General features: G+C 40.6%; 1 protein-coding gene across 1 annotated transcript; it reads right to left on the reverse strand.

Moving 5' to 3' along the window:
- Nucleotides 1-1,400: 1,400 nt before the first annotated feature.
- On the reverse strand, nucleotides 1,401-22,815 carry RRP15 (ribosomal RNA processing 15 homolog). The gene is given in 6 exon segments (XM_068186645.1): nucleotides 1,401-2,003; nucleotides 15,938-16,139; nucleotides 16,970-17,067; nucleotides 18,878-19,152; nucleotides 22,420-22,492; nucleotides 22,495-22,815. Coding segments are annotated over 6 exon segments (1,122 nt in total). The 3' UTR covers nucleotides 1,401-1,850.
- Nucleotides 22,816-25,065: the final 2,250 nt, after the last annotated feature.

Raw genomic sequence — 25,065 nt, forward strand, 5'->3', positions numbered from 1 at the left:
CTGATGTAATTTTTCCACAGAAAGCAGCTGAATTCTGTAGAGAGAGCAGTGTCAGGTTAGAATGTTATGCTGCTTCATGGACTCAAGCCCCATTGCAGCACGTTTCTGCACTGCACTAATGAGATGGTGACTCTCAGTGCACAGCTGTACAGATGTCAAGCCTTCAGAAGCTGGGATAACCATATGTCGAACTTCTGTGGTTTTGCCACTTGGTATTTTGGGTGTATGCCTTCATTTGTGATAATAAATATCAGGCCACAAACGAATGTCTCCTCAGATATCTAATATGTTTAACACTCAAAACAGCTTGAAAATCTAAACATTTCTGCTGTTAGCTTGGAGTTCTCCTAGAAGAATTAAGCTACAATATATACCAGATGAACAGGCTAGGGATAAGACAATGATTGCCAGTTGTTGGGATGGGTTTCTCTGCCATTTTGTACCCGTATTTTTTATCCTGCAGTACACACAAAGTTCAAACAATGCCTTTGTTAGGAAAATCTAAATCCTACTGCACATTTCCATGCTGAAGACTGAAAATTTCAAAGTTGCTCCTAATCATATCTTGCTTTTAAGCAGGTACAAAGAAAGGTTTGCCTGTAAGGCATCTGTAGAAATGGACAGAACAGTACTATGTATTTCAACTATCAATTAATGGGCCCCAAGGCTTTTTCTTCACATAGCAAATGGGGAAATGTGATAGCAAAGTTAAACAAATGACACAGCATCAGACAGTCAGTCTGGAACAGCAAAGGCAACAGAATTCAACACCAGCCTCTCATTTAGAACACCCTTATCACCACACAATTCCTTCTGTATGCATATGCTTACATAAAATATATTATTATTGTGTGTATTAGCTTCTACACCTCTGCAGCCTACAACTACTGAGGAGAAATTGCTGTAGATTAAACAAAGGCAATTGTGTTATCCTGACAGATGACTTCCAAATTTGTTACTGTTGTGGCCCACACTAAAAGGAAGGGCTCTGGTTTGACCCTTTGCACACCTGAGGAATTAGCATAAGAGCTGACTAAACCCACAGAATCAATCTTGGAGCTCCGGCTCCTCACTGAAGAAGGCCAGAACACCACAGCTGCAAATGAAGAGATACTGAACACCATTTTCTGTGGTATTTTTAGAAATGCTCTCCCTCCACAATGAAACCAATGGCAATGACTGTCCATTCCTCTCCTACCAGACTCTTAACTTATACAATCTCAGACATGCAATGGAAAAACCATATATATATATATATACACACACACACACATGTAAATACTAAACCCTATCAGTAGGGTCAAGTCTCTGCCTTTACAATTCTGTTTCCAGAGCTGTCTCCAATCAAAATAATGCTCCAAGACCAGAACTATCACATTAATGACTCTATAGGAGTCCAATAACTTTACAAGGTGACAGCATTTCTGTGTTTATTGTAAGCCATTTCTGTTGCAAATTGCAACAACTTTTCAAAGTGCAGCAGTGATTTGGAAATGCAGGCACACTAATACATCAATTGCCATGACTAATGTGTAAACTTCTAATGACCTTGGCAAAATCTATCTTTCATTGGGCAAGTGCCACTATTTTGACTGCACAAAATGTTTTGGAAATATGTTGAAAATTATACTTGTTTTGGAAAATATTTCAGGATTTCAGTATAGCAAATGGAGCTATATTAAATAAAAGTTTGACATGGAGGAGAAAACACTCCAAGGTTGTCTAAGTCTTTTTTTTTTTCTTTTTTAAAAGAGGTATCCTCCAAGTGTTGTACATTCATAGAATGCTGACTTTTTATCCAAACAAACTTAAGAAGATAAAACATTATCTTGAATGGTTTTCAGTTTCATTCAGTCACTGTCATCTTCTTGTTTCACACCACCTCCTTCTTCACTGTTGCCCTCTCCATCACTTTCCTTGTCCCAGTCCTTCATAGATGCTCCCATCATGAAGTCATCACGCAGTATATTCCACTCTGGCCCCTCTTCAGACTTCACTTCACCCTGAATGTTTGAGGGGAAGAGAAGAAAGAACAGAGGAATGAGATAAATGTGAAAGGTAGTAAAAGATGCAAGGTCTCCATGCAATCAAAATAACATCTCCTACAAGCAGCAGACTGAAGGCCAGGTCTTTGTGCAACTGGTACAGAAACATGCAGAACAACCAAAAATGACTTGATGATAAAATACAAACTTGTTTTAACCAACCAATAAAAGAAATATGGAAACAAAACGATTATTCCTCATGGATGAAACAGTCAACCCCGGGCATGGCTTCCTTTATTAAAATCTTTCTTGGCAATCAGAATGGATTCATGATATCATTTATTAACCCCCAGGTGCTGCTTCATTAGAACACTTCTTGGCACATTTCTAAAACACAAATATGGATTTAATAAAGGCTTAACCCCCCCCCAAATTTAATATTTAACATATTCGGTGATACGTGAACCAAATCCCCTTTATGTGAATTATTACCTCACTACCTGAGCTTGTCATATGGTACAAAGCTGCCTCTAAAAGAAACGAAGTTGAGCTACTCTTAGCGAGCCAACAACACCTTACTCCAAATTTCCTACCTCTTGGAAGTGTATAAACGCGAGGCCCACTGCATGGGCTGGCGAATAACAAAGAGAAGGGCCCGGAGCGCAGCTTCAGCTCCGCGCTGGAAGCAGCGCTTGGTCGCGGCTCCTGGAGGTGACAGATCACGTTTGGGCAGAGCAACAGCCCCATCCTGTGGCAACACTTTCAAACAGCAGCTGGAAGCTACGCTTGCATCCTTTCCGCAGAAAAATGCCAAAAACTGCTCAATGTACTGAGGAAGGATTTATTTCAGTGTTTATGCCGTAGCAGCAAAACATTTCTGAGGAACAGCATGGCTCAGTGTCCAGCAGGCAAGCAAAAAATTGTCCTACTAAAGTGGAAGTAGGGGCACTGAAAACAGTTGTTCAGTTCTGCAGGGTCTTTGAAAATAAAGTTAACACTGGCACCCCAGGGAGGCTTTCCCCACTCCCCTGCTCCAAAGGAGGGACCTCAGCATCCTCTGTGGACAAGATTTGCCTACTGGATGCAAAACCTGCAGTAAAGGTATGATCACCTTAGACATCTGTCCACACCTCTTCTCTGCCATGAATCTAGGAATGTGAAACCACTGCATGTTTAAGCTGAAGCCTGTGAGGATCAAGATCTGCGATAGAGCAGCATATAGAATTTGATTGCATGAGCAAAGAGAAATGAAGAATGCAAGTCCATTACTGTAAATAAAACACATCCTATCACACCATCAGAAGTTATCTGAGTGCAAAATATCTGCCAAACAAGGTATGTGTTTTTAATAGGTAATCAAAGCAGAAATGCTATGTGTGACTTCTGCAGTTCTTCATCAAACACTGCCCTCACAAAAACAGGGTAAGTCCTAACACTTTTCTTCCCAAAAGGAATTTGCCAGGACCCAGCTCAAATAAAGAGAAACTCTACAGCTGTTCCTCAAGATGTTTGCACTGGGTTTTGGTTTAGGGTTTGCTTTTGTGCCTTCACAGATGCTCTCATTAATGGCTACTCCCATCCAACAATTCCCCTTTTCCCATGGGTAGTGCCTCCTAACCACTCACCACTCTTGCAGCAGTTTACTTCAAGTCTTACACCCAATAAACCTAAAATCATCTCCGAAGGGGCAATCAATTACCTGGAATTAAAGAGCTACAGATAAAGCAGGTCCCTAGGCAGACCTTAAAATTTTCACTTGAGATTCATCTGTATTGTTATGATAGTGCAAACACAGGTAGTCTGTTCTGGGATGTAATGAGAGGGTAACTATTTTTTCCTCCTTTTTAAATGTATTGCAATTGAACATATTTGCCTTTGCAGAGTAGAGAATAGTTTAAAAAAATCACAAAAATCACCAAGTTCCTTCTTTTTTAATCCCAGATCTTTGATAAATCAATATTTGAGCAGTGAAATTCAAGAAAGTTGAATCTGAAATACTTAAAAGGAAACATCCCATATTTCTTACAAAACAATCTACATTTTTTGTTTTCAATAATAAACCCAACAGAATTCCTTTTTTTTCCAGATGTGCAGAACAGGGATTTTTTTTTTTCTTATTTTGTTTTGGTTTATAAACAGCACAGAAGGAGTAGGTTATTATCAGCAATAACAGTTGCAGGCTCAGAGTTTGAAAAGCTCAATCCTCAAATTCATCACAAGCTACTATTCAGCAACCATTAGCCCTTCTTTCTGGCTATGTCAAGTGAACAACAGGACAAAAGCAGGACTTGAACAAAAGAGGGATGCTGATCCTCTATAGCATTACCCTTTATGTAAGGCACCACAAAGGCCTGAATAGAGTTTTACAACAAGCCCAAAGGAGAAATGACAGAGGTAGCATGTTCATGCCTCAAAGATGAAGATTAAATGCTTGAAAGCAAATATTTAATCAATTTTAAGCATGCCTCCAAATGAAGAAAATGCCTTATTTAGTATCTTCATTCCTAACTCATTTGCTATTTATTTTCCCCTCAGAATAAAAACTCTTCAATCTACTGCATCATAAAACATTCCCAAAGTCTTAAGAAAATATGCAGTGAGAATATTTGTATAATTAACAGTTAGTTGAACAGTAACATCACTTCCCAACTTGCTTTATGTAAGAATGTTAATATAGTTGGGTTTTCAATGCCATAATCTAGTTTCATCTAAATAAAACAAAACTGATTTTTGGCACATGGAAAATAAACCAACTTTCAATCTACACAAATGCTTTTGAACTCCCAGTCAGCTGTTCATGTACATCTCACTGCAACACTGAAGTCCCCTTTGAACATCCCCAAATGAAAACAAAGCAGGCTATATAAACAACAGAGTGTAATGCTACATAATGTGAATCCTTCAGGTAAGGCAAGGAGTGAAAAATTCTCCTGTTGCTTTTTTTCCTCTCCTCTTTTATACATTGGAATTGGGTTTTCTTTGCCAGAAGGGTGTGGCAACCTTTTTCAAAAGGTCTGAGAGGCAGCAATTAGTAAAATACCTCAAAAGTATTGCTGTTTTACTAATTGCTGGGGATGAACTTGTTATCATCAGCTGAAATAAGGCAGACCAAAGCATGCACAGTGGTTATTCTAATGCTGATACTTGCTCTGATGGACTTAAAGTCCAGTTGAAAAGAGTTCATATAAATTAGAAAAAAAAAAAAAAAAAAAAAAAAAAAAAAAAAAAAAAAAAAAAAAAAAAAACACCACACAAAAAAAAACCAAAAACCAAAAACAAAAAACCTTGCCTACTTGCTAGGCTATCATAGCATTAGGTAAAGTCTCTCACAAGTAGGGCTCAATAGTGGGGACATTCTTCCTAAACTAATTCTGCTTTGAAGACATACTCCCTAAAATCTGCACCAGGACAAGATTAACTGAAATTCTTGGCCAAGTCCTAATAAAACCACCAAAAAGAGCTCCAAGCTAAGCTCCAACAAAGCTTAGTCCTGTCACTTAGAACAAGCAGCTGGCCTTTGCAGGTCCAGGCAGGAACTGCCTCCTGGATGCTTTTAAAGGAATTGGTCTATGAAAGCCTTGTGGTAGCAGCAGTAGCTGCTATAAGATCAAGTTAAAAATCTCCATGTTTTTGTTAATTTCTTTTCCACCACAAAAAACTGGAGCTACTAAATTTTCTCTTGGTAAATGACAAGACAGTGTATTCAACTGAGACCTGCCAAACTCAACACTGGAGCTGCAGCAGACAGCACTGACACAGAGGTGTGGGATCAATCCTCTCTGCCCCCTCTGAAGTAGGATGATACCTGCCCGAGCTTTTCAGAACCTTACACTCAAGCAGACCAAAATCCATAGTGCTTACTGGTAAGTAATGACATTAAAAGATATGCCCTGAAATCAAACAAAAGACAGCATTTCACTCCACTGTCCACCAGCCTGGGTCACTTGAGCAACTCCAGTTTCTGCATCTGCAATGCAACAAACACACCTACAGCACCATAGAGATTCCCTGAGAGTTGTGTCCAGAAGAAGATAGGAATTCCAGGGTTTTAACAAAGGAACATTTTTCAGACCTAGGGATTACAACCAGCACATTGGACCCCCACGCCTTTGCTCTGTGTATAAGATGAAATGCCAGAGCTTGCAGGGGCATCTCTCTTTACCATCACCTACAATAAATGTTTATTTGTACCTGTCAAGGAAGGAATTTCTAATGTAAATATCTCTCAAGCAACAACTTTAAGCACTGAGAAAACAATTCTAACGTGTCTAATTAATCTGAACTGCCTCCCCAGGTTCCTCTGTTTTGCTCAATACAAACATTTAAGACCTTGAGACACAGCAAAGCTTTTGTCATTATGAAGAAGTTAAAAAGTGTAACTGCCAGAACACATTCTCAAACATCTGACAATTACCTTCCCTGTCAGCCTGCATCTTGCTCTGAATGACTGCTTCTATTCTGGTTCTCATCTCCAAGCAAGTCCGTGTAAACTGAGCTCAAAAAACCCCAATCAAACAGCATAGGCATACACTGGGCTGTGTTAAATCTCAATTTAAAATAACAATAATAATAATAATAATAAAACCCCCACTTGCAGAAGAGGGGGAGGGAATGAAAAGCAAAGAACACCAGCATAATAATTTCTCCTAAGTTCATTTTCAGCAATATGCAAGCTCAGAGGCTAAGAAAATAAATTTCCTTCAGGCTGAGAAGAAATGAAAAAAACTACAGCCAAAGTATCTAAAGCAGAAGTGTAAGCAGAAAACAAAATGTAATGATTTTTAACAGGAAAATCATACTTGGGTTTGATCATTAGTGCTGCCTGCAGCTTCATCGGATTTGAATTGCAGCAAGATCTTGACTCTAAGAAAGGTTGCTATGTAAGCCTCATCCCAAATAGCCATAACCCCACAAATGTGCAAACTGAGAATACAACCTGCACTGCTATTATCTTGAACTTCTGAGTTGAATTCTCACAGCAACTCACTCTGGAAAGCATTTTCAAGCTTGCAGAACATGTGAGCCACACAACAGAAATCTATTCTGCTGCAGTATAATTCTGCACAATGATTTATTCCTTAGGGTGAGAGTCATTCAATACCCATCTGCATTCTCTCTCTGAATGAGAAATTAGAGCGACTGAACTAAACTGCCTTGGTTTACTTGAAGTGACACTACACTGTGGGTATCAACAGTGGCACAGGGGATTTACTCAGATCACAAGCTTTCTCATATACACCAGAATCTGCTCTGGCAATTCTAGTAAATGAATCTAAGAATGAAATTTTTTTACAGAGTCTTTTGAGACCTGCTGTTCCTGTTCAAACTTCTCTGAAAGTAACACACTGGAATTATTACTACAAGCACAACAAATAGTGATTTTCCTTTTGAGCACAGCCAGAAGACCACCCAGAGCTTAACGACCTGCAGGAGGAATCTCCCTATCCTCACATCCTCCTCTAGGGTTTACTACAACTGGGGATGTGTGAATGAGAAGGAATGCTTTGGGTTGGCATGCAGAGGCTTAAACATGGCCCAGCTTTGGAGGGGTCAGAACTCAATTACAGAATTTCTAAAAACAAGTATAAACGTGGGCCTAAGCAAAGAAGAACATTCAGAAGCATTGTTATTAAATGCTCAGTTGCAAAGAAGAATCTTAGAAAAAGCTTATGAGAGAACGGATTTCCTCAGGCTTGGTTCACCAGAAACCTGATAAATTATTATTTCTGTCAGGAAAAGCAAAATTATTTAAAGAATTCAAGCTTAACACAGGGCCCTTCTGCACACAGGACACTCTGGAACTCCTCAGCCTGCTCTGTACTCCAGTCATCAACAGCAGCCATCTCAGAAACCCCTGTGCTGCACAAGGAATTCCACTACATGCTGCTGCAAGACCTGTTTGGCCATACTGGCATCAAGACTCCCTTCCCATGTTTTAATAAGCATGATGTATAGCATGGGCATGCTACACCAGAAGCAAGTTGCACAGTTCCTGAACCACCAAGCTGTACCTGGAAAATACACAGATACAGCAAGAGTGCCTAGTAAAAAAAGTATGCAGTCAAGATTAAGGCCTCCACAGTGCTATCTATCCCTTGGAAGTCACATCCTCATGTATTTCAACAGTTTACTTTAGACAAACATTTTCCAGTCACAACAGATTTTCTCACGTGTCACCCATTTATGAAAGACGCTTATGCACTATCTCAGCTGGGTACCTAAAAGTTTCTGCAAGTTGTTATAAAAGCTTGCCTGCTGGCCCAGTAAGGAAACACGCAGACCTGCAACTGTTTGGATTATTTCTGATTTTTTTAACAATAAATCAGCAGCTTGTAATTTTTGGAATAATATGAATATCACTCAAATTATTTCCAACAAACAATGCTGATGCTAAAATCATCCACTGTTTTTCATTACAATTCAGCAAGAGGCATAATGGGGTGAGTCTCAAAAGGTTGTCTCAAACAATAAAGGCTACAGTAATGACCATGCCTATCCCTTCCAGCACTTGAGAAATCATCTCATAGAACAACTGATGAGAAGGAAGGGGGGCAAATAAAAAGCTTCCTCCTCCAGAGTCAGGATTTCCACTTTTGTGTCCCAGAAGAAGTGTAAGGATCCAAAAAACTTTGAGGTAGGAGGGTGAGGAATTAAAAAAACCCAAAACAGAGTCTACAAGGAACTAACCTTTATGTAATTTTATTATTAAATGTGAAATAATGATGTTTTCATGTCTGCTAAGCAGCTTGTCTGATTTCACCTCCCTATAGTCACTGCCCTTGCTTTTACTTCAATGGTTTTTGCAACTTATCCTAGAGGTCTCCAAGTCCAAATTTCTCTGATTTTATATTCCTGTAATTTCCCCTCACATTGCCATGTATGAGTGGCAAGCTCATTAAGGAACAGACCATACCCCTCAACACTCCCAGGGTGCTTTCTAAAAGCAGTTTAAACCTGATGAATGAAGACGCAAACCGCCCAGGATCCCAATCCCTTATCTTAAACTACTGGCTACCCTTTCTCTGCATTTCTGACCTTCACATCTCTGTCTGTTTCTGTATGGGCTTTCCCAACAGCTGCAGGTAGAGAAGAAATGACACAGACCATGTGCAGATCACTGTCCAAAGTTCAGCAGCAAACCAAAAAGACATCAGACCTTTCCAAGAGGCAGTTTTAGTACATTTCGTAATACTAACCAGGTTTAAAAAAGTACATCTTCTAATCTTTCAGTAAATTTCAGAAACATTCCTTAAAAACTGGCCAGGATTTCCCATAGTACTGAAAAAAAAATTTACTGAACTCATCAACCCTCTAACCATTGCAAGCTGGAAGCAGTTTGATCCACCACTCCTGAAGTCTACTGACCAAGATAAACAGATGAGTAGGTACCCACAGAGGTCATTTATAACACACACACTCTGGAAATCACAACATTTTATACCTTAATAAAACTTCAAAGTAAAGGAATCACTTTTCATGATAATTTCCAATAGCAAATGCTCAGGTGGGAGAAACAAATTTATTCAGATAGACAAGCTCCACCCAAACCTTCTTACTTCCAGAGAACATTTTCCTATAAAACTTTATGAAATGTTTAGATGTATTTTTCTCTAAGTACACCGCCCTGCCTATAAGACTTATGAACAAAGCCAAGAGTGGAGAGCTGCTTTTATAAGGCTTCCAACTTGATTTACCAGATAAAAGTCTAATAGGATTTGACTCTTTGTGCTTTGTATACTTACAGGAAGATCAAAAGAAGATGTATGCCACAAGTTTTTCAAGTGTGGTTGTTTTAGACATAGTTTTACGGAAGAAAAAAAGCCTTGCGACATCTTCTGGGAAAACAAAACACATCATAGTATCCTGTGCACTAATAAACAAATAGCAAGGCAAGTTACTCTCAAATATGACAGATGGAGCTGTCTCAGCATTGCCTGACATTTCAATCACAAGTCCCTGTTTATATTCACTTAAAAATTTGCCAAACTTCAACTGCTTCATGATGAAGGATTTTGCAATGTTTCAAATATAACCACTTCATTCCTTTTCACAGAAAGACAAACTTAAAATATTTTGTCTTCAGCTCTAAGGAAGAAAAAGACATTTTCTACAGGAACTCATAAAAACCTTGCATCATTAATTCTTTTTAAACTTAAAAATCAGTTAAGGATGTGTTTTGGAGCTGGCAACATATCTTTTGCTATCTCCATGACCATTTGCCTAGATCTGGACAAGTTATAAACATCTGCAAGATGGCCCTCCCCAAACCTCAGGTCATCACCTCAGTAGATGCAATAGGCACTTAGCATCCAAATTCTCTTAAGATATCTGTCCTCACTGATCGCACACTATGTGCATCTTAGCAGGCAGCCTTCAGCTGAACTGGGAGTGACTCATCATGACACACAGGGAACTGGCCTTTCTGTGGGAACAGCTGTCAGGGCTGCTCCTGCATTAGGCACAGGATACTTGCCTGGCCCTCAGATGGAGGGGGAAAGAACCTGTCAGGAACACAGAACAGGAAGAGGATAAAAAAAGAGGTAGATGGGAACAAAATGCAAAATCACAGCCTTTTTCCTTCCTGATTTCAGATCAAATATCTGATAAAGAGGACAGAAAGTGATATCTGAGTATAAAACCACAGGAAAAGTGGTAAGTCTAGTAAAATACTGCCCTTCACGTGACCCTATATTGTCTTATATGGAGTTGAATTTACAGTGTCAAGTTCTTGCCATCTAATCAATCAAATTTAAATACTGAAACACTGACAAATTTAAATTGACATTTAAATATTGACGAAGTCCTACATTCCCATGTTAACACAGATGTGCATTACCTGCTATGACAACAGTCAGGGAACCGAGCCTGACAACCCAATCCTGTTGATGACCCAAACTCTGTAAGTTAATACAACTTTTAAACAGATTTAAAGTAAAAATGCCACCATCCAACAACCTCTAGTACCGCACAACAACCCTTTACCTTAAAGAACATAAGTAATACAGGATATAGCAAACTGGTGTTAGGCTGCACTGCATTTATCCCTAAGGATATTCCTAAGAATACGGCGTACAATTAGTTGTCAGCAACTTTCTGGTACAAAACCAAAAAACTTCATTAAAAGCATCAGCTCCAAACATATATGGGGCGACCTTCAAGAGAATGTACATACAGTTAGGAAAAACAGATAAAAATGCAGGATCCAAAGGAATCCAAATTAAAAGTTTTTGTGCATGTGATGGGAAGACATTTATTAAAACTGGGAGAATACATCTACTCTGGCTACAGCTGAACTAAATTAATACTTGGCTGTCCCCTCAAATCTGCTGGAATACATGCATGCCTGGTTACTTCTTCAATTAGGTCTGTAAAAACAGCACACAACAGCTGTAGTAATAAACTTCTGCTACTCTGCAATGCCATTGTCACCTAATGAAGTTTCCTGTTAAGATTAAAAGAGGTGTTGATACACCTTACCAAATTTCCAGAAGTCATCTCTGCCTTCAGCCACACTTCAGAAACAATTTCCTAACACAGGCCGAAGCAACTGTTCAGACTACTGTCACTCCAAAGAGGTACATGAATAAAACCACTTTTTTTTCACCCTGCCTATTTCTACACTGCAGAAGCAGTGGAAAGAAACAGACCAAGCTGATGGTCAGTACTCATGAAGCTGCAAGGAAAAGAAGGCAGTCACTCTCAGTTTTTAAACTGATGAGACTTTTAAGCTGGAAAGCACAATTTATAACCCCATTTAGCTTAAAAAATGAAAGCCCCCATGGCACTACTTGTATCCCAGCAAGAACAGTGGTCGAAGTCAGAAGCATAGTATTCCTCCTGCCCTTGAACAACCTTCAAACTACAGCTTAAAAGAAAGTCTTTTAAACAGAAGAAAACATCTACAGTAAGTCTGACTCTAATCACTGTCCTTACAAATTACTTACCAGATACTTGGAGCATTTATAAAATATGCTTGAGGTAGAAGGAACTTTCTGGAAAAGCACTTTAAGTCCCATATGAGCAATAGCTGCTATGAAATAGAACTTATATTCTTCTCCACTCATCTTCCTTCCCATCAATAATTTATTTTAGAATAGGTATCATTTTAAGACCAACACACCAATTTTTTTTCCAAATGCCATCACAACACAGGAAGCAAATTGTACCTCTGGGTCATGTAGTCAGCCTAGCTTACAGAGAGATTACCTTGCAGAATTTGGATCATGGTTACTGACATAGACCAGAAAACCCTGCTCTTACTTTCACCACTGAAATGTTCTGCAAAGATCTGGTTTAAGAAAGCTTACAAGTTGAAGCAAAATCATGCTACAAAGTCCTAATAAAAAATGAAAGGTCAATGAGTGCAGCTTATGCTTGCCATAAAGAGTATCTGTAACTTTCATGCCAGCTGTTTATGTGTCACTAAAAAATGTTTTACCACACAGCAAAATGCTTGATAGGGACCAGCACAGATCACAAGAGAAAAGTCAAGATGCAATTATCACTGACACACAGCAAGCAACACGAATAACTCTGAATTTCCTCAGATTTTCCTTGTTTTCTTACAATTAAGATTTCAAGACCTACATTGGCCAAGACATCTGTGCAACTCTAAGAGAACAGAAACTTCACTCAACCCTGGAAGCAAGGGTACTTCCTAAGACCACCCTGCATTAAGGGCCTAAAGAAAACAAAAGGTTCCTACAAGGAATCCTTTACTGCCACTACCAACTTCTGTATTCATTCAATAGACATAAAAATTCCTTCAGCCTCCAGGCCTGAAAAAACAGCATTTCTGATATGTACCCTTTCTAAATCTATAGTTTTATAAAGTTTCTTGTAGTGTCTTACAGGAAGATATGACCAACACATCTTGAAATGAAAAGCTGGTGTGTAAGGATTGTATTGAACAAATTGAAAGCTCTCATATCTGCCAGTAAAAGATTCCTAGAAAAACCCACCCCAAAACTTTAAAAAAGCCCATCTGAACACAAACAAGTGGGATTTTAATTTTTTTTTAATGACTACATTTTTCTCCCACATTGCAAGGCTTCAGAGAAGGTGGTGAGGGGAGAAAAATTAGATGATCTTACCCAGAGGCAAGCATCATGCACAGTAACTTGGAAAAAAAACAGGAAAAAATATTACACAAGTCAGCTGGCTCAGCAAGGATTAAGAAATACTTTGATAAACAGCAAATGATATGAAAGGCAAAGCTTTTGGCTCCAGCTCAGAAAAATAATTACTCCCAGCTGGGCACACAGAACTCCAAGAAGGGCTACAATTTCACAAGAAGGGCACAAGAAAACTTACACAGCCTTACAGTCTTTCCTTCATAGTTATGTTGGTAGGTACATGCCAAGTAACATTTAGGCCAATGGCTAAAAGTAAACAAGACTATGAACAATGTTCTAGTGGGGCACAGGTTACCTGCCCTTCCCAGGAACACATGAAGCTGATGGAAATAGAGAACAAAATTTAAAAAGTGGTCATGCTACTTTGAAATCATACTGCTGCAGGTGGGCCTTTACAGAGCATTTAATTTCTTTTTTTTTCCTCACATAAATATACTTGGCTAAATAGTCAATCAATAGAGCTTTATCAGGGGTTTTTTCAACAACCCCTGACACTTGAAAGAAATTGCCAAACTTTTAAAAATACAAAGCAGATTTTGCATTCAAGAACTCCTGCAGAGCAAGAAAATGCTTTCACCCATTCTCAAAATACAGTCAAGTCCCATGTCACAGCACAAGGCTTGAGTCAAAAAAAGTTTGCTTTCACTGGTAGAACATTTTCCTGCTATTTTTCTTGCTGACTGCCTGTTTTATGTGGGTGGGGTAGTGTTTTTATTGTTCTGGACTGCCTTTTAATTGATGGCAGAGTGCCTGGATTTTGGGATTGGCATCTCTTCCATTGTTTTTGCTGAGATAAATAAATATATCTCCCCCCCACCTTTTTTAAAAATGAATACACTCTATACTCTTGACTGCTAAAAAAAACCCAACAGAACAAACAAACACAAGCTTTCAGATGGCACAAACAATCTGCTGAAACCCCGCTGCAAGGAATTTACTACCGAAAAGCCTCATCAAGGCTTCCTACCCTCTGAAACACTCTCAAAGACCAAGAAGCAGAGATATGACAGTGGAGGCCAGCAGAACTGTTCAGTGGCTAAATATTTGTGTAATTCTGAGAAAGAGAATGAAGAGCAGACTTTGGCCTCAACCTCAAGCCTCAACAACTACCAGGAGGAGAGCTTGCTAAATGAGTAAGATAAGTTCTCAAGAGAAAATAAGGCAGATTAGGAACAGCTTGAAAAGGAGTTATTGAAGAGTTTGGTTCAGTATTAAATTGAATGGAGAGTCACTGAAGCAAAGGCTGAAGAGTCACTGAAACAAGGGAGAGAGGAAGGGGGGGGTGGTCTGTCTAGGCAGACATGCAATTAAAAAACCCAACCGAAAACCCTGATCCCCACCCCAGCTTTTGTGCACAAGCAATGTGAAAGCAGCACCTACACTGATACTCAAACCCAAGACTAACCAGCATCTAAAGCATCTCCAGAGGTCTTGAATGGAAATATGCTATTACTGATGCTGCCAAAATAAAACTTTTTTTTTAGTACAGAAACATTTGCAATCTGTATTTTCGGACCTAGTAATTTAAAAATTGCCCTGCTACAATGTGACACAAGACAAAGGTCTTAGTTCTTGCTCAGATATTGATTCAATGCTGACTACAACAGTAGTTGGCACTGCCATTGTTCCAATATTCTGCTATTCCAAGGGATGAGAAACAAACAAACGAACCAGAAAAAGACAGCCACACACATACACATGCCCCCCCACCCATATAAGCAAGCTGGAATTATTTAAGGAGAAATAAAGTGTCAGCACCAAGCTAAATTGTTCTCATTATCCAAAGAATTTAAAAAATACTTTAATATTGCACTTGCATGAAAATTGTATGAGCACTCCATGCCAGGCAGTGTTTCAGCATGTTCCCCAAGTGCACACAAACAAAAAACATATGACAAAATGTTGTCTCCCAACTGATTAAAGTATTTCTTCCTGGCACAGAAAAGCACTTAGTTAACTGCAGTGTGTCTGCGCCAACTGCAGTATTCCACCCACCACCAAGCACAGAGTTCAAACCTGAACACAAATACACTAGAAAAACGTGCAGCTTCTGAAATACGAGAAAGAGTGTGTCTGAGCAACTTGTTTTCAACCCTGAGCTACTTGGTGAGCTGAAAGAACTGATGAAGAGTTGAACAAGTCCAACCACACTGTGTCTCAAACACGCTTGGAAAAAGTGGAATGTATTTCTTTCCAAAACAGCACAAGAGCAAGGAAGCCACACCAGGCCCAATGCACACAGAGAATCAAGGAAAGAAAAGTCTACATATAAGGTTTAATATGTCTGTGTTTCATTCTATTGTGGTATTCATTTTGTATGGCAAATCCTTCAGTTTCAGACACCATAATCACCCAAAGGAAGCAAGTCTGACATGACCAAACTGTGGGGACACACAAGTAGTACAGTCTAATACACTGTGTAAGATTAACAGCCTCCAGGTCTTCAACAATTTCAAGGAGCTAACTATTATTGGCTAAATTCCAAATGTCACAACCCACCATAATCTAGCAGTTTGTTCCATGCCTGGTGTAAAATACAAGGTAAAATCTAGTGTTTCATAATCTTTTTTTAAACACAGCTAAACCAAGTTTTTGCATAAAAGTCTCCATGTCTTATCAGAAGAGCTTCCAGTGTTTTGTACTTTGGTAAGTCAAAAGACAGGGAAAACAGGCTAAAAGCTACTTGTTCCCTTCCACATGTCTCAAAACACACCAGGCATTTGGGTCAGACGTTTATGAAGAGCAGGCACATTAACAGAGAGTCATTATATTGAGAAGGTACCTTGTAAGTGTTTTTTTCTCACAGATGTAGCCTACCTGTTTACTTTTAGTGGCCTTTCCAGCAGGATTCTTGGCTCCTTTAGCCCCCTCCATGTTTCTTAGAACATCGATGAAATCTCTCTTTGAAACAGAAGTCATCAGTTTAGCACGCTTCCTCTCAGAGCTCCCAGCTTTCTTCACCTCCTCTTCCATTTTCTTCTGGTGCGTCCTGACAGCATTGAATAATTGTACAACACCTCTGGGACAGGGAAAAAGACAAAAAAGCAAATCTTTTAGCTCAAGGTCCTTTTACAAAAATGATCCCCTTACTAAAGCTAATCAGTGCAGATGCCAGATGGCTTCTAACTCCCCAAAATGGTTACCTGGAACTTAATTTGGTTAATAAGTAACATTTACTACAACATAAAGTACTTACAATTTTTACTCCTCCACCATACTTATTGCTAAGAACCAGTAACAAACAAATCTACTATTCAGACTCTGAAATAAGCCTGGTAACATGGCACCGAGATCAGTTTCATCCTTGAGCATGTTTCACCCTTGGGAGGATGTTATTTGTCCTAAAATCAGTTATTAAGTTACTCAGGCAAGTTTCTTAATGGCAGTTGAAGCTGGGGGATAGGGCAGAGGAATAAGTAAGGACATACAGGCAGCACATCAAAATGTTCAACAAGTTCTGTGACACCAAGCTACACAATGTGAACAGGCAGCTGAACTTTACAGTCGTGGATCTGGTGAATCCTCTGTGGAGAAGCAAAAACACCAGAACAGTAGAAACAACTGTTCTGCATTTTTAAGGCATTAAATTAACAAAATGAGGGGATCCAGCAAAGCACTTCTGCTAAGCAAACATTGAATTCCCATCTAAATTTTTACTCTTTCATAAAGCTTCTGAAATCTTTTGTTGAACTTGATACTGTACAATGCAGACCTGTCTATAAATCTCTCGGCTCCTGCTAGTCACTTCTTAAGAGTTCAATCTGATTGGAAACAGATTACCTGCACAGGCCTTTTCCTCCTCTTTTTGATATACGTATGTTTAAGGAAAGCATTCAGAAAAACTTTTACCTTGTGGCAATTCTCTGAAGATTTCTTTCCTTCTCTCGGTCTTTGACAACATCTGGCTTCACTCGGCACATCATTTCCCATTCCCGCTTTTTATCAAGCTGCATTATAAATATTGTTATGTGAAACAACATGGACATTTGAGAATGCAGCATGATCTGATAGAGTATGTAGCAGGAGGAAAAAAAGTATCTCCAAAGTTCAGTTTGGTTGAAAGTAAAAGGAGCTCCAGTATAGGGCTGGACAAGTCTCTTGTACTGACACAACAGGGGCCACACTGAAATCTCAGAGTCATCTGCTTCCAGTAACAAAAGCCTAGGAAAAAGATGCTTTCACACTGACTGCCTTGAGCAAGGAAATTATTCAAAAACCACCTTCAAATTCAAGACTTCACAAGCTTATCACAGAGAAATTTATACATAGTAAAATCCTGGGTCCATCAAGACTGGCATGTCACATTTTGAGCCTTGGTAATTTGACTTCCCCCTACAGAACTGGTCCCAGTATGGCTTTGTGACCAAAGTGACACTCAGCAAATAGTGCAACAGGCAGAACTCTAACAAAGGAAGAGCACCAAGTGTCCACCAGACAACAAGTCATGTGTACAGTATTGCTTTTTGTCTATTTTTTTGGAGGCTCTCCATTTCAAAACCAAATTGATCCCCTTTTCCTACCAGCAGACACAAAACCATCAGCTTTGTTTCTGCTGCAATAGGAGACCACTGTATTTCATGACCTCTGCTCTAGGAGTAAGTTTTTCTTCCCCTCTGAACAATTTAACAGTGTTTTAGGCCTGGTGATGTTCCATTAAATCTGTTTTATGCAAGAAGTCTCTAATGGAATTTCAGAGTCCTTATCTTTATAATTCCAGGCAGACTACTATGAATTTTTGAGTTTATGACCATGTTTTGGCCTTTGATCAAAAGAACTGCCCTATCCTACCTTTCATCAGCAAGAAATCAATGAAAGGCAAATTGCTGTTAAATTTTTCTTAAGTAAACAAGCCACTCTGGGGACCTGTGGCCCATCTCTGTTTTGCAGTATTCTCACATATTTACTGGATGAGAGCACGTATTTAAGACAACTATAACTGTGCAGATGCTGTACTGAAGCTCTCTGTATTTAAAAGGCAAGCCATGGCTCAACTGCAGCATGTCCCAAACTGTCAGGTGAATAACCAGGTTATCCCACAGAAACAGAACTGGTACGATGAGACATTAGAACTATTAATGTATTTCTAGCCTGAAGGTAAATCAGTCAGAGCCTGGAATTAAAAGTTCTACTGAAGGCACAAACAAATGACTTACTTGCCAACATGGTTTGGTTTCTTCACATCAGTTTCAGAACCAGAAGCAATTTAGGGCACTGACATGGTAACAGAAGACTCCAATCAGGAAAATGATTGAGGGGAGCAAATAACAATGCACAACCACGCCAATGATTACTGCAATCTCAACCTAGAGGCCTTGATTTTGGAAGTCACAGCACAATTTAAATGGAAGCAGTTTTCTTCTCTTTCTCCCTCTCACTTTCTGTGGTAGAGAACAATTTCAATTTGTAATGCCAACAAAGTGAATTTCACCCCAAATTAACAACGCCAATTAGAAAATCAAACTTAAAGTAGCTGCTTTCAGCCCCGCAAAAAAGAAAACACCTTAAGCTGACAGACTGGAATGCTCCTGCTGCCAAAGTTCAGTCTGCCTGATGACCCATAAGAAGCAGTAAAGGAAAAAAACCTTACACAGCATGACCAGAAAGTAAAAAAAAAATTAAGCTACTCAAGATCACTGTGAAGGAGAGACTCCAAAACTGAGACAGCCTCAGCAGAAATTTGGGACAATGCTCTGAGACTATCTTGCATGTAGCCCATATGACAGTCACTGCACATGGAATACTGCATCTTTTTCTCACCCTCATCTTCTTTTCTTGCCTCTCCTGTTTTTTTCTCTCTCTCTCCTTCTCCAGGCTTTTATTCTTGGCCAGGATGGTAGACTTATTCTGTGGAATCTTTTTGTTGAGCACTTTTGCCATGGCGTCTGCCCATCCTGAACTTGGGCCATCTTTGGAGCTTGTTGCTTCTTCAGCCACGTTGCCAGGGGCTGCTGCTTCATCTTCATCATCACCATCCAGGGCTTCACCTCCCGAAGAGTAACTGTCTTCTGGAAGTTCTGAGCTTAACTCAGAACCTAGGGATAAAAAAAATAAAAAAGAAGCAAGAAAAAGTATCAGGAATTGCTTCTAGTAAAAATCATTCACTAGTGCCATTTGCTTTGCATGTAAATGTTATCCAAGTTCAGAAAGAGGTATTCCTGTAAATGTGCTGCTACAATTAATTCCTCAAGCAGAAACACACCATTATATTGAATTTATTAGAAACTATGCAGTGCAAGTTCTTGCTCACCTCAGTGACGATTTAAAGTGATTGAAAGAGGCTAGGCAAAAGGGAAAAGGCAGCCTTGGATATTTATTATTAGATTATTTAATATTTTTATGATTATGGACTGCTAATTGTGAGGGCAAAATGTGTCTATTTTCCAGTTTAAAAAGTGTAACTTATAAATGCCTATCCACACGAATATGAGTGCATATGTATGCACACACTCACAGAGAAACTGCAACAGTGACATCTGGTGTTTGACTGCAAACAGCCACAGGAATGAAACTGAAGCTGGGGGGCATTTCTTACATGACAGCAAAACCTGCTCAGAAAGAACACTGCCAGCAAAAATACAATTACCTAAGCATAATGAACCCAGGGGAGACTGCTCTGTCGAATACAGCATCAAGACAGTAGTCAGGTTCAAAAGAAACCAGAGGCACTGAGCTTTTCTGGGTAAGTAACTGCTCAAGTTACACAAATAAAACACCCCCGAAGTCAAACTTCATTACCCCTATGAGCCTTTCAGAATAAAAGAACTGAAGTTACAACACCAAAGTTTGGAATTAAGACAGCTGAAAACAGCCAAATTGATGGCACAACAAATACATGAAGAGTTAGTCCTCATTACTCTGTTCAGTGGGTCAAACTGCAAAAATAGAAGTCTTTAACAGTGCAGGTGATTAACTAAAATGAAATGGTCTGCTGGGTTATTTCACTTCACCATGTAATCAAGAGCAGAGCATACACAAAGTCCGGCCACCATTAACTACTATTCCAGTAATATTTGTGACACATTAAATTTTAAATTAATTATCTTATATACAACTTTCATAGCTGCAAAATCAAGTGCTGAACAGAAGGAAGCTGGTTTCCGATCCCACACAGTCCCAGATTCCTCACGTGACTCACTTTCATCCATCTATCACTCTCAAACTCCTTAAAAAGGAAAATTTAAACGTTAAATCACAGTACTACTGAGCCAAGTGCTTTACTTTGTAAGCACTGCTATTTCCCATGAAGTACCTTTATCAACCAAGCCATTAAGAGAATGAAGCCAGGAGTGCTTCACAAGATCTGCTCTCCATAAAACCATGCAGGCAGCTATTAACAATATTCCCCATTAATCAACTGTCTATTTAATTACTAAGCAACCATAAACATACACTCTGCTGCCACACTAATTCATTATTCTGCCTTCTCCATGTGCCTGTTTAAACCAGAAAAAACCTAACAAACAACATAGCAGCAAAACAGTGGCACTGACCAATTCATAACAAAACCTCTACTGCCCAGGCATGCTTAGAGGCTTGAGGAGCATTCAGTTATCCTGAAGGAAAGAAGTGAGAGTCAGTGGTTACAAAACAAACGTGGAAGAGAAATAATTACTGAATACTTGGTCCTTATCTCTATCAGTATGACTTTTACTACCACCAAGGCAGACAGAGTGCTATGTCATGCTCTACACAAAATAAATTAGGGGGGTGTTTTCCAACAGTCCTTTCTATAAACTGGAAACTTAGAAGTGGCAAATTTTCTCAACACATTCAGTAACTGCTTAAAGGTATCCTTTTCATCCTTTAATATCCTTCTAGATATTTGCATCCACATTCTGAGTTTCCAATAAAAAAATAAATTCAAACCACTGCCTGCAAAGAAGTAACTGCAGCACCACAGGACGTTTTGCATGTAGGAACACATCCTTGCTCCTACATGTAAAACAAGGCCAAATTTTCACCCCGGGCCTTGTCCATGCTAGGATGTTGCTATTTAGCTTTTAAACAAGGAATCCACCCCTGCTTGTGACTTGTTTTTACACACACAAAAGCTAACAGCTACCAAAAGTCCAAGCCTGACTCCCCCACGCTGCTTAGGACCAACTTTTGCAGTTAGCTATGAAAAACAGATCAGACTTATAAAAAGAAAATTTGCTAAAGCACGCATCATTTCCTTTACATAACATCTTCTGCCAATAAAACAGGAGAATAATACCAACAATATTTTGCTTTCAACAGTTACAGAAAAAATAACAAGGTTTCCACTACCAGCCATAATTTATTCTTTAGTACATCAGCGTATCAATCAACAGCATGAGATAAAGAGGTATTTCAAAATAATTTAAACCAGATTAACTTAATCAGAAGTAGGACCTGGGGCCCTATTCTGAATAGAAAAGGCTGATATCTGGCATAAATTTAATATAAAAAGTTCCAATTGTTTCTGTGTGTGCGTTTGTATGTTGTGAAATACACACCCACATCTCTCTACTTCACTCTTTTAAACTCGCTCAGTGATCAAGGTGTCGACACACAGTTAAAACACAGCCAACATTCAGCAATGAGCTCTGAAAGAAGCTCCCACACAACGCTTCCCTTTGGATTCAATTTTGACGCTCAAATCAAACAGAACCAATGCTGGAGCCACAGCTCCAAACGGCCACAACCCTGACTCCTCCCAGAACAAAGGAAAGAAGAAATCCAGTCACAGGATAGAATGAAGAAGGGATCACAACTGGTTAGGTACACCCTCACGACGCGCACGGAGGCGAGAACAAGTGCAGAACAGCGCGTTAAGGGTTAATCACGCGGAGCGCGGCCCAGGGGTTTCCTTCGGGGACAAGCAGATCCTGGCTCGCACAGACACGGAACTCGTGCAGCTCTGCACAGTCGCTCCTCTCGCTCTCCCAAGAAAGAGGGCAGCGAAAGCTGTTTTGGTGGGCCTAGGGAATGAAGGAGCTGCTGTTGGTACTTCCCGGGCTGAGTGGGAAAAGCCCAAGGGCCAGGGCAGGGCGGCTAGGAGCAGCCACCAGGCACCGCGGGAATGGCAGCCACGGGACACACCGCTGGGCAGCGGCCTCAGCAGGTGGCCGGGCCGGGGCCTCAGCTCCCGTTCCCCACGCCGACCGCCGCCGGCCTCGGCCCAGGGTCCGGAGCGGGGGAGATGAAGGGCCAAGGGCCCACCGGCGGGGTCGGACGGAGCAGACAGGAAAGGCCTCCAAGGTCAGAGACGGCCCACAGCGGCGGCCAGCGATGCTTCAGAAGAAGAGAGAGCCCCACCCCGTTCCCGCTGCCGTTACCGCTATCCGTGTCTGTGTCCGTGTCCGCGGCCCCGCGCCCACGTGGGCCCGCCACGGCCGCCGCCATCTTCCCCACAGTCCACCCAGTGCCGCGCTCCGGCCCGGCCCCCGCGCCGCCAAGCTGCGTTCCGGCTCCACAGGTTCCGGGCAGGGGAGGGGCGCTTCCGGGGCGGGGCCGGGGGCGAGCGGGGTCGGGGCTCCGGGCGGGCAGAAGTGGGCCCGTGGGTAGAGCACGCAGGGCTGGCCGCGACCCTCCTGCCCCCCGGGCCCTGCCTGCTCTGCCAGAGCCTTTGTTCCAGCCTTTGCAGGCGCCGCGGTGGGGTCAGCCCCAGGCAGGCCCCGATCGGAGCCTCCCGGGGCTCCCTGTGCCGGGAGAGCTGCGCTCCCCTGGAGCATGGAAAGTACCCTGGGAACCGCTCAGCGCAGCAAAGCCCAGGCTGATTGTTCGCTTCCACCCTGGGGAGCCGCTGTGCATGGACGTGGCAACGATAAAAATAAACTAATTAATGCTGTATGTATGTGCATATATATAGGAGCCCTGGCGCGAAGAGGAATTTGAAGGCTCCACCACAGTGTTGGTGTACCCAGAAAAACTTAGAGAAACCAGAGAAAACTTAGCCACGCTTTCAAACATAGCTTTAAGACCCAAAACGGGCGGGGGGCGGGGGGCTGGAAATGCTTGCAAACTCCGGTTGATGTACTGAAATCGCTTTCTCTTAGTGGTGGTATTTGCTGTTAGCACTGGCTGGTTGGAAGAGCAGACCATCCACTACCTATAGGAAAACAAAATTTCCTCTGTGTTAGGTGAGAGAAGTCTCAATAACGCTAATTTTCTGTCACTTCACAACCATTAAACAGGCGCTCAGATTTTAAGGCCAGATTGTAACACTGCCAGCTATCCAATCACTCCATTTGGTGCATCTGTAAGAAGCACATCCTGAAAACAGCACCACCTAGAATGCCAGAACTGTAAAAGAAGCAAACTCTTAGGCAACTTCTTACGTAAAAGCACTCTAAGCTAAAAAACGCACAAAAATTAGTTATCAAGAACTGTTGTTCTTGTAGTTATTAAATGTGCTGGGGGACAGAAGCTCCAGGATTCCTTGGAGCCCAAAAGTAGCATAGTAGAAATAACCACGGATATTGCAAAGTACATTTATGAATGTAGGGAATACAGGGGGAAATTGTTACATGTAGTATAGTCTTCAATATTTTTCAGGTTTTAAAATCTTACAAAGCTTGTTTAATTTCTACACCCTATATTTTTGTAAGTATTTCTTTGGTTGTTGAAGCCCTGCACAATAAGTGACCTATTGTCTTTGCACGTCTGTCATTCCACATATTTTTCCTCAATTATTTGGATTGCAGCCAAAATAGCACATTTCTCTTCCTGCCTCAGTATCAGGTCAGAAAATTAGAAGCTGGAGATAGGTCAGAAAATGGTGACAGATATTCTGACATGACTGGGGAAACTGTTTCACAAAGATTAAAAGGATTTAAGTAAATATGTCTTGGTTAAGTGCTAAGGACAAACAGGATTTGGCTTCTTGTTTCTATCGTAATCTGTGCTGCTGAGTGCAGCTCTCTGGTACAAATTTCAGTCTAACTCACTGTTACAAGCAAAGAGAAAACTTGTGCTGAAAAACTTGGGCCACTGCAGTGATTTGCAGAGTAACAAGGAAACTACAAAAACCCCCATGATGTTTAATGAAGAGGCCCAAGCATTACAGGAGATGTAATTCCTAATGTTTTTCTCTGTGGGGCTCAAATCCTACGGTGCCCACCAATAATAAGCAGTAACCATTCGGTCAAGTCTGCTGTGTGATGATAAAGACCCTTTCCATGATTCATCTCTGAATCACATTGTGTCGGAAGGGACACTGCGAGGGGTAGGTCATTAAACTGCATAGACAACAAGCTCTCTCAGCATGGCAATTACAGCCCTCATTTCCTACAATACACACCTTATTGAGCATGTCTCACTCGTGGTAGCCTATTTGTCTCAGAAGTATGTCAAAGTCTTCAGATTAAGTCCTGTAATAGGTTCCAATAAATGACGGTTCTGAATCTTCTTCCCTCAGACTGAATTAAGAAGTCACATCTCCGGGAGCACAATTCTCTCTGTGAGCATTATCCCAGAGCATTTGTCAGAAAATCTGTTGCCAAACCTCATTTCAAATGACTGTCATTGTCTCCCATCACTCTGGTCTGGATGTTTTCTGTGTTGAAATTGTGGTTTGAGGAATGCTGGAGATGTAACCAGCCTACAGAATCTTTCCAAACCAGACAAAGTAGCAGTTACATCCCAGTTTATCATTAAGAACTGTGGCTGAAGAGCAGCAGAGGCACAAGCTGCGTGTACATGTGTATAGTTAAACCTTGGCTAATTAAACAGTGCACAAAACTTTTATCTGTGTGTGCACCAGGGCCAACATCAGGAAAAAAGCCAATTCAAAAGTGTAAAAAGGACGGTGCAGGAATTTGCAATCCTAACTTTTTTTTCCCTAAGATTTTAAATATGTCCGGTGTTTTTTTTTTTTGTTTGTTTGGTTGGTTTTTGTTTGTTTGTTTTTTTGTTTTTTTTGCTCAAAGTTTAAATATCAGCAATACTGGGATAAAGCTCAGTTGAAGCAGTTACTGTGTATT

This window comes from Anomalospiza imberbis, chromosome 3, assembly GCF_031753505.1.
Source record: "Anomalospiza imberbis isolate Cuckoo-Finch-1a 21T00152 chromosome 3, ASM3175350v1, whole genome shotgun sequence".
In the NCBI taxonomy this organism is placed as follows: domain Eukaryota; kingdom Metazoa; phylum Chordata; class Aves; order Passeriformes; family Viduidae; genus Anomalospiza; species Anomalospiza imberbis.